Source organism: Verticillium nonalfalfae, assembly GCF_003724135.2.
Source record: "Verticillium nonalfalfae strain VnAa140/NRRL 66861 chromosome Unknown scaffold_40, whole genome shotgun sequence".
NCBI lineage: Eukaryota > Fungi > Ascomycota > Sordariomycetes > Glomerellales > Plectosphaerellaceae > Verticillium > Verticillium nonalfalfae.
Window position 1 is genome coordinate 1 of NW_021167265.1, and position 10,157 is coordinate 10,157.

General features: G+C 56.6%; 3 protein-coding genes across 3 annotated transcripts; 2 read left to right on the top strand and 1 right to left on the bottom strand.

Moving 5' to 3' along the window:
* Positions 1-1,194: 1,194 nt before the first annotated feature.
* On the top strand, positions 1,195-2,267 carry RSR1 (Ras- protein rsr1; the record flags this gene model as incomplete). The annotated part of the gene is made up of 8 exons (XM_028640167.1): positions 1,195-1,223; positions 1,294-1,325; positions 1,381-1,407; positions 1,475-1,554; positions 1,610-1,632; positions 1,689-1,717; positions 1,769-2,026; positions 2,080-2,267. 8 exons carry the CDS (start codon positions 1,195-1,197, stop codon positions 2,265-2,267), a joined length of 666 nt encoding a protein of 221 aa, XP_028495571.1.
* A 2,035-nt stretch (positions 2,268-4,302) lies between these two features.
* On the top strand, positions 4,303-5,125 carry D7B24_006027 (uncharacterized protein; the record flags this gene model as incomplete). Its single annotated transcript, XM_028640168.1, has 2 exons — positions 4,303-4,542; positions 4,571-5,125. 2 exons carry the CDS (start codon positions 4,303-4,305, stop codon positions 5,123-5,125), a joined length of 795 nt encoding a protein of 264 aa, XP_028495572.1.
* Positions 5,126-5,875: 750 nt separating this feature from the next.
* On the bottom strand, positions 5,876-7,618 carry D7B24_006028 (uncharacterized protein; the record flags this gene model as incomplete). The annotated part of the gene is made up of 1 exon (XM_028640169.1): positions 5,876-7,618. The coding sequence occupies one exon, from the start codon at positions 7,616-7,618 to the stop codon at positions 5,876-5,878; it is 1,743 nt and encodes a 580-aa protein (XP_028495573.1).
* Between the last annotated feature and the right edge of the window lie 2,539 nt (positions 7,619-10,157).

The following is a 10,157-nucleotide window of genomic DNA, read 5'->3' on the forward strand; positions in this document are numbered from 1 at the left end:
TTGGTCCCCTGCCGCCCCCCCCCCCCTTCCCCCGTCTTGCCTTCCTTGGGCCAAAAAGAAAATTCGGAAGAACAATGCTGCAAGACGTCTGCAGTGCCTGTTGAGAGGGAAACAACAGGGGGAGAAAAGGAAGAAAAGAACCTGATCGCGTCTCGTTGGCCGCTCTCCTCATTCTCGAGCAACACCAGACCAGCCACGAACTCGCCATCCGGACCACACTGCTTCAGGTTCGCTCCTACCTGTCGCGCCACGCCCAGGCAGCACCCTCTTATAGCATCGCGACGTACATTGCCTGGCTACACCTACCTTACCTAGGTACTCACCCTACGGCACCGCACCAAACCGCACCACACCACACCACAGGTGATTCAGTGAGGGGTGAGCCCGACAGTGGACAGGGCAACCAGGCAAACAAGCAACCAAAGAAAGTACAGCTGGATCCGAGGTACCTGCTCGGCCGCATCTGCCCTGAGTGAGGGTATCAAAGTCCCTTTACACCCCCGCCAGTTAAACAGGCTCTCCAATCTCCCCTCTCTTTCGACAAGCCTGACCTGCAACGGCGACGAACTACACACACGACGACATCTTCATCCCTCATTTCTCTCTTCTCTCCTTCTCCGCCCCCTCACCTTCTATCCCTCAGCTCGCTACTCCGTCCGGCCTGCCGTGCTATCTATTTCCCGCTGTGCGAGCACTGTTGTTCCCTGTCGCCGCCGCTACTTAGACCACAGGACGCCCGTGCTTTTTTTTCATCTTGCTTGTCCTCCAGTCGAATCAAATCATCACCGACTCGACCATCCCCGGGTCCGTTCCCCGACTGGCCCACAGCTGCGACCAGAACCAACCTCTCGACTCATGATACGATCGATCACTTACTCTGTCCTCCGCATTTTTGCCTCCGTTTCTTCGTGTCATCATATCGTTACCGCGTCAGGTTTCTCGCCACGTTCCTTTCGCCTCAGCTTGCTTTAATAGCCTTGCCCGCGCTCGCGCTGGGACTTGGATTTGCACGTGGTCTCGTTCTCGTCTTGCCTCACCTGCACCGCCAGCACTGGGGGGTACCAACCGAAAGAACAAAGGGCTCAGACAGTTTACTGAAACCCCATCATCGCCACCAAACCCATTTCGACACGCGCTTTCACTACCTGCATCCGCCGTCGGGCATGTTGTAGGGCCCCCTCCTGACCATCCGCCATGTCTCGTCACAAGCACCATCAGTCCTGGTACGCTTCACTGCCGCCGTCCTGTCTTCCCATGATTGTGAGGTCATATGCTGATTTTGCTGATGTCTAGTCGGGACCTCCATGTTGTTGTGCTAGGAGCCGGTGAGAAGCGCAGTATAGTCTTTGTAAGGTATTTAGGTGACTGACCGTTTCGCAGGAGGTGTCGGCAAGAGCTGTTTGACTGGTGAGATGACCCAGAACATTACCTCACCCCTAATGCCGTGTCACTGTCTAACTCATCGACTGTGCAGCTCAGTTTGTACATAATGAGTGGATTGAAAGCTACGACCCAACAATCGAAGACACGTACCGAACTCAACTGCAAGTTGATGTAAGATACTGATCTCTCTGACCAATCTTGGCCTGTGACTAACGCCTCTCTGTAGGGAAGACAGGTTGTCCTGGAGATGTAAGTTGAGCAGTACGGCATTGGCATGCACATGTCTGATCATTCATAATTTTTAGTCTCGACACCGCCGGCACAGAACAGTTTGGTATGCATGTGTCTTCTTTCATATGCTAGTTCTATTCTAACATGGTTGCAGTCGCCATGCGGGATCTGTACATGAAATCAGGCCAAGGATTTATCCTGGTCTTTAGCATCACCTCGGGCTCATCCATGAACGAGATTGAGATGTTACGAGAAGAAATCACTCGAATAAAAGACGATGAAAACGTACCCATCGTTATCGTCGGAAATAAGGCCGATCTCGAGGAGCAGCGGGCAGTGCCCCGCCAAAGGGCCTTCGCCTGCTCCCAGATGTGGGATGCGCCGTATTATGAGACGAGTGCCAGGACGAGAAGTAAGCCAATCCTCGCCTCAACTTTGTAACAAAGGTGCTAATGTCGATCTCAGCGAATGTCGATGCTGTATTCATCGACATTTGCCGCCAACTACTTCTCAAGGACGAGCGGTTTAGAGACGCCGATGGCAGGGACAACTACGGCCGCGATGACGACAATGACACAGGCATCATGGGTCTCGCGAAACGCAAGCGGAGGCGAGGACGACGACCAGATGGCCATCGATGCAATATCCTATGAGAGACAAATCTCCATGCAAGTCTCCGTGCGCGAGGGTTTTGAAAAAAAAAAAACACTACAAACAAGACGATGTTTCGTCGGTGCTCATCGTCCAGCACAGTACATGCGGATGAGACTGAATCTCTTCTCTATTTGTATAAATTATCATACCGCCACAACAACGGCGTGGCAAGTAAAGGCCATCTTGGATACGGAAATGATATGGGGATCAAACAAGGTTGTGAAGGAGCGGGAATGGCAGAACCGCAAAAAAAGAAAAGGTAGTTCACTTGGACGAACGGCACGACGTCACGATATGCACACCGGCTTAGAAGCGAGCACTCGCATCTCACACGAATGTTTCTTCCCAGGCAAGGAGAGAAGACCAGAGGAGGATGAGAGGAACTTGGCCCTCGCACACCTACCACTTTTGGTGAATGACTTTTTTTCAGTTGGAGTTTGATACAACATGGAGACAGGACCAGGCGTTGGAAGGTGGACGTGGGGCGAAATGAGCATTGAGCTGTCTTCGCAACTGGTAGGTTTCATGTTTTAGGGCAATACATCACGGGCAACCAGCAATGACCCTCAGGACTTGACGGTTCCCTTGGCACGTACTGTTATCTACATGATGTAGGCAACTGGGTACCTTCTCAACGTTCGTCTAGTGCTCGTGGCTGGGGTCTCTGCGCCCGTATGCACCAACTCAAGCCGCATCTGGATCGTTGGGCTCAAGTACCATGTATCGCTTAGGAACGTGGCGTTGTCGTTGATACTGGGCAAGACGGTAGAGGCGACCCCTTCTTTGCAAGAATACCCCGGACGCCCCAGGAGATGACGCAGTTGCCGAGTATCCTGGAGACCTATGGTGCATGATGCCCAGTGATCACGATGCGAAGAAGCATAACGGGCGCTGATGTTGAGCACTGCGCGCGATTCATCTCCGTCTCTGAGTTTCACGGACCAGGTCCGCACCTTCCATGAGAAGGGTGCCAAATAATATAAGAGCGTAGAGGAGGGAGACTGTCGACGGTTTTGGCGGCTGAGGGTCGGCTGAGACAGAAGTTTCGAGAGGCTATCTGGGAACTTAGTTCTGCAGGCTTATCACATGTCACAGATAACTTTGAGGATGAACAGATGCACGAACAACCTTCTGTCATTCATATTCGAATGCATACCATTGGCACTTGGCATTGTTCTGTCTTCGATAGTCTGGTTTGGGGGGCGCATTCGTCCTTGTGTCTACGATGTATGCTATACTCGGAGTCATGGCCGCAATGTCGGCCGCGCGGACACCGTGGAAGTCGGTCTTGAGGCAGATGGAGATCATTATAGCCTTCCACAAGAAGATTGGGGCCTTCAATAACTCAAGTTTCACCAGGTCACGCTCGCTCTCGTCGTACCTATGGACATTGCAAACCTTCATCATGGTGTCCTTCATGGAAATGTTTACAATAGGTTTGACATGAACATGATGGGCAGGAACTCTGCTATGTAATCAAAATGCTAGGAAAACTTCACTCGAGGACGAGCCGCCGTCGCCAGCCATTACCTGTTCGACTTTGGCCTTGAGTCTTAGAATTCGGGTCACAGAGCTGTCCTCGCCGAACACCACAGTAATCGATGTTGATAACCAACAAGGACTCAGCTCAGCCAGCCGCAATCTACGGTTTCTTGCTGAAGCTCCTGTTCAGAATATCCTTTATTCTGTCACTCTTGGTGTTGTGCATCAAGTTCTCACCTGCTTGAGATACCAAAGAAAACTCACTTCTTCCCAGTTCAGCCCAATGAGCGATCGCGCAGATCGTCACCACTCAAGCGTCTCGTTCTTGGGATTGAAAATTCCAGTACGCGATGGTCAGAGAGACACACTAAAAAGAGAGACCAAAATCATCCCGCCATATGTCCGGCTGGTGAAGCCGCATCCCGTTGACCCCTCACCCCACTCGCGCAACTCACGATCAAATGGAAGCCAACGTCCGCTCGCTGCCCCCCACCATCACATCAGCCCAACGACAGACCACCTGCAAAGCCGCCGCCGAGACCGAAACCCAGTATGCCGTTCCCCCACAAGCAGGTCCTGATCACAGGCGCCACGTCAGGCATAGGCCTGGCGCTCACGGAGCGCCTCCTGGCGAACAAGATATCCGTCATAGCCGTCGCCCGCACGACGGCGCGCCTCGAAGCGCTCCTCGCCAAACACGGCCCCGCCCACCTGGCCATCGAGCCGCTCGACGTGACCGACCTCGCCTCGCTGCCCGACTGGACGGCCCGCATCACAGCGACCTACCCAGCCGTGACGGCCCTGTTCCTGAACGCGGGAGTCCAGCACGCCCTGCCCCTCGGGGCCCCCGACCACCGCCACCGCCACCGCCGACGTCCTCGCCGCGACGACGGCCGAGCTGACGACAAACTACCTCGCGCCGCTGCACACGACGCTGCTCTTCCTGCCGCACCTGCGCGCCCACGCCGCCGCCGGCCGCCCCGCTGCCCTGTACTACGTCACGTCGGCCCTGGCCCTCGTGCCGCTGCCGCGCTGCGCAAACTACTGCGCCAGCAAGGCCGCGCTGCGCGCCCTCGCCTGGCAGGTGCGGGCGCAGCTCCGGGACGAGGAGCGGCAGTCCGGCCAGGACGCCGTCAGGGTTGTCGAGATTGTGCCGCCGGCCGTGCAGACTGAGCTTCACACGCGACAAGGCCTCGCGCCCATCGGGATGCCACTCGCGGATTTTATCGATGAAATGTGGGTGGCCCTCGAGAGTGGCGAACAGGATGAGATCCTCGTCGGGCCCGCGAAGGAATATGCTCACATCGATGACGCGAAGACGGAGGCATTCCAGCAGCTCTTAGAAGCGAGGCGCGGCCAGGAGGACGAGGCTTAGCACATTGGGGTAGAAGATGACGGGTGACTGTGTCACTGCGCGGCCTCTCGCCATGGATCAGGAACATGATTGGCATCCAATTTATTGTGCCGTCCTAAACTATCTATTTACACCCCCAGCACGCTGCGGCGTAGGACACTCGGTCCGACCCGATAGCTGTTGGGGGGACGCTGGCTCCAGCTGGGGAAATCCATGCATGAAGAATGCAACGGTTTGACGCCCTCACCCGCGAAACTTCATTCGCCCATGTCCACAGCGCAGGAAAACAAACAAAAACAAACAAACAGAAAGCCAGTAACCCAAAAACCCCTTTCCAGACGAGGAGAGGACCGTCTCCAAAAGCCTGGCAGTTTCGGTCCAAGTACCCTTCGCTCGCGTGGTATCACACACTCTCTGCCTCTTATCAACAAATCAAGCCTGTTCCCCTCATCAGTGGGCCTCTAATTTATTGCCCAATTCCCTCGCCATCGCGAGGCGAGGGTAGTCGAATCGAAAACTTGGTTGGGCGATGGTCTTGAACCAAGCTCAGCGAGAAGCAAGGCCAAAGTGAAACCAACGCCGCGTGAAGTGAACACCGTAAAAAAGTCGTACACAGATGAACCCTGGCCGATCGTGGAGTGGAGCCTGCTCACCATCGGGGGGCTAGGGATCTACCCCGCCCTCCCCGGGAAGCAGGTCATGGAAAAGGAGAGACATGAAGGCGCATGGTCGTCATTAACGTACGTCTGGAAGAAATGGCCAATCGAACCCTCAGGGCATGGCCAGCGGGCCGCTCTTGCGCTTTTCGGCGCTTGTCAGGACCAGCATGGGCGCCTTGCGCTGGCCTTCGGCCGTCTCGACCTCGGTCTTCTGGCCGGCGTTCTTGAACACGCTGGCAAACGAGTTATCCCTCTCCGACTCGCAACCCGACGTGGCGCTGCTGATACTATCGAGGCTCTTGCGCGTTTTCTGGCGCGAACCCGGGCGGTCGGACCCGATAGCACCCCAGCTGCCGTTGGTGGAGGTGCGCGAGCTAGGCAGGGAGCACTCCATGTCACCGGACAGGCTACCCGAGCCACTACGCCCGGAGTCAGACTCGTTGTCAGTGATGGGGGTGTGCACCTCCTCAGCGCTCTCGGAAACGGGGCTCATGCTTCCGCTCGAGCTGCCAGTTCCCTTTCTCCTCTCCCGACCGGCGCGGACAAGGTTGTGAACTGCGCATCGACGGGTGCGAGCCGCAAAGTTCTTGCTGCCCTCGTGCTTTGTGGTAGGCTTGGCCTTGAGTTCCTCAATCGAGGGCGGGCCACGGGGCTGGCGCACTGGGTGCTCGCCAGCCCGCGCCTGGCCCGGTCCGTAGCCACCAGTCAGCGGCGTAACTGGGAAAGAGGCAGTCCGGGGACCAGCGGACTTGGGAGCATCGTTGGAAAGGGCGAGCGAGTTGTTGAGGTTGGGCATCGCGAGGGAGACAATCTTCTTGTGGCCGCGACGGAAGGCGTTGGCGGATGGGGGAGGGAGAGGAGCGACGTCAATGGGCGACTCGTTGCGCTTAGGAGGCGAGTTGCTGCGGAAGAATGGAGTCGTGTTGTTCTCGGCGGGAGGGGAGACCTGGACGCGAGGCGTGCTGTTCTGCGGCGTTGGCTGATGGCTTCCGTAGCCCTGTGCAAGCTGAGACTGTTCAATGAAGGCTGCCATGTTGGACTGCCCAGCGTTGGGGTCAACGTAGTATTTGGTCTGTCCGGTCATGGGATCGACGTAGGCATACACTTGTTGCTGCTGCTGCTGCTGCATCTGTTGCTGATTGCCCATGGTGCCAAGCATGGACTGCTGCATAGACTGCACACGCTGCTGATGCTGGTACATGGCCATCTGTTGCTGCTGCATCTGCATCTGCATCTGCTGCTGAGCACCGCCGATATTGAGGCCCTGGAACTGTTGAGCAGCTACCTGGATATTGAGGAGCTCTTGCTGAAGAGCTCGCTGCTGCTGGGCCAGGTACATGTTGGTGGCGACCAGCTGAGCATACAGCTGGGGGTCCATCTGGTCCTGATCGTCGACGTGGATCTCAGGAGGAGCGAGGACCTGCTCAGTTGTGAATTGTTGCTGCTGCTGGTTCATGTTCATCATCTGGTTGTACGCCTGCTGCTGGCCATACTGGGGCAGAGCCGTCTTGGGAGCAGTGTAGGCATTGGTACCCTGTGGGTAGATGCTGCCAGCGATGCTGTTGCGGTTGCTGAAGGTTTGGGCAGTGGGAGAGGCCATGCTTGAAGAGTTCGCAAAGGTGGAGGCAGTGGCCGATTTGGGGGCGGTCCGAAGCCCAGCGAGCAGGTGAGAGCGGCTCGTGCGTGGGGTGGGAACGCCGTTGTCTTGTTGGCCGGCGGGAGGCGAAGCCAGGGAGAGAGGCTTGAGGTTCTGGCCGCCTCGGCGGGAAGCAAGTCCGGAAGCGGGCGTGGCAAGCCCGTTGGACTGGTTGTTGAAGTTGTTGGTGTTCATTTGTGCGAGACCAGCTGCGTCCATTGCGCAGATGAATGTGGGAAGATGGGCGTGCTTGTCGAGGTCGAGCTGACAGAAAAGAATGTGAGACGAGTCGAGCACAATATGTGGACGCCAGGTCAGATTAAGAGGTGTAGTCGGTGGAAGATGCGATATGGGAGAGACTGCACAACGAGAATTAAGGCGATCGAGTTGCCGGGAGGTAGTGGATGATTGCCAAAGAAGAAGAGAAACGAGATCCAAAATCCGTTATGAGACTGGTGACACGAGGCCAAAAGGTTGGGTGGGAAAGGACGTGGTGTTGATTCGGTTGGAAATTAAGTTGAAGGTTCGGGTCGAGAGATATAGCGAAGAAAGGAAAAGTCGATGATACGAGATGATCGAGTAGAAGAATGAACGGATGTGTGGCAGGATCAAGATGATGCTGCTGCCGATGCTGATGCCTGGTGAAGGAAAGAAGCCAGTTGAATTTCCAAGCAGGAGGCAGGAGATGCCGCGTGTGGTGGATGTCGAGAGCGTTTTGGGGGTACAGTCAAGCTGCAACCGTGACCTGATCGAAGGTCTATGGGAGGGGGGAGGACAAGAGGAGCGCGACTGCTTGTTCTTGAGCTTTCCAGCTGTGGCTTGGCAAAGTAATCTTTCCGCTGGAGAGCAATTCCGCGTGAGAGCAGGAATGTCGGCAGAAGGTGCACGCGTGCGCGTAGAAATTACTCGCCGCTGTGGCCAAGGGGAGGAGAGTGCAGCAAGAAGGGGGCGAAGAAGCGTTCGAATCAAGTCGAGTCGAAAAGTAAAGTACAGTTGATTAAAATGATCTTGTCAATGATGCGCTGCTTTTGATCGAATTGCCGTGTGATGTCGATGCCGAATGCAAATCGAAGGGGATTTTGCTTGGAAATGCGTGTCGTGTTGGGGAAGCTGTGGAAGGACAGGACGAGGCGAGGGTAGCCAGTTGTGGAGACAAGGTCGGTCGAAATCGGTTGAATTCCTGAGATTGTGGTGTGCTCTGCTGGTTCTTCTTTTTTTTGGGGAGGAGGAATTGATTTGCTGGGCTGTTTTCTTGTCTGTCTTGCTTTGCTAGATTCCGCGTCCTTTTCTAAACGACGACGAACAACGACTTTCGCGTACCAGAGCGGCGGGAGGAGGAAGGGGGGTTGAAGAGAGAGTCAGGCTGGGAAGAAGGAGGGAAAGGGGAGAAAAGAGAAGCAAGAGCAGCAGGCCAGGAAGCAGGAGACTGGGCGCCGCGGCGGTGTGGTGCAGCAGTAGGTGCCTTACTTAGCAGCGACAAGCCACGGGGACCAGCTAGAAGGGGGAAGGAAGCGAAAAAATAGGAGCAGGCAGGCCTGTGAGTGGACACTGGGCGCCTGGCACACTCCACTAGACACGAACAGCACAGCGAGCGACCTCTGTGAGGCCGCTGACTGGTCCGACTCGGTCCAGAATGGGGTGAGGTGATCCTGGCTCCTCTCTCTCACTCTCTCTCTCCCGCTCGCTCGCTCTCGCCTCGCCTGGAAAGCTAGCCTGGTGGATGGGCCTGCCAGCTTTGGCCCGCCCGCCCGCCGCCTGCCCAGTAGAACCAGAATAGGGCCTGTGCAGAGCGCCCTGGGGTACAACACCACCACGAGCCGACCAGACCACCAGTCCTTCATCTACCACCCACCACCGCCGCTGCACCTGGTGCGCAAGCGTGTAATGGGCGACTGGCAGTCCAATCAGAGCTCGGCACGATCGAATCCTCCCCCTGGAACGGCCTTGCCCTTCCACGATGCCCCCGTTCTTTGAGGCGAGGAGGCGAGCCCCGAGCCACGACCTGTGAGGTCCAGCCAACCAGGTAGAGCGGCGAAGCTGAACCCAGACTCATGCAGGGATTGCTCTCGATCGACGCCCGTGCTCTGTCACTGCTACCTGCCGTCGCGCACTTATCCCCGCGGCGAAACCGGGCTCGGCGTCAGGAGGGACAGGTAGCGAGTACCGCGTGACCAGCGCGATGCCAGGGTGGGACCCTGTCTCTGAGCCTCCTGACTGGCTCAGGTACCCAGATGGAAGACACGACTGGCAGGCACTGTGGGCAGGGGTCGAGAGGGGCAGGCAGGAGCAGCTGCGAGTCACTCCCTCCTTCCCCCCTGTTTTGTTCGCCCCTTCCCAATCATTCCACGCCCATCACAGTTCTGCCCGTGTGTCAGCATCGGGTCTGCTTGTCTGCCCAGTTTGGTCTGCGAGCCTCGGCGGCTTGAGGCTCCATGGCCTCAAAGCTTCGTTCGTGGGGCGAGGCAAGAACCTAAAGCTCAGATGCATCATCTCCTTCGCTCCAAGTGCGGCATCACATCTCGGCCAAGTCCTTGTCCCCGAGGATGCCGGGTGCTCGAGCCAGTCCATCTCTATCTTAGAGTTCGAGCCCCTGTCTATTCTTGACGATGGAGGCATGACCGAAAGTGAGCGAAACCCGCGGCACATTGTATTTTTGTCTCGATCTGCCTTCCTATCTGGCGTGCCCCGACGCGACAGCCTTGAGTACCTCGCGAACAGACCTCCTCTCAGCTATGCGAAACTACGGGAGCGTCACCTT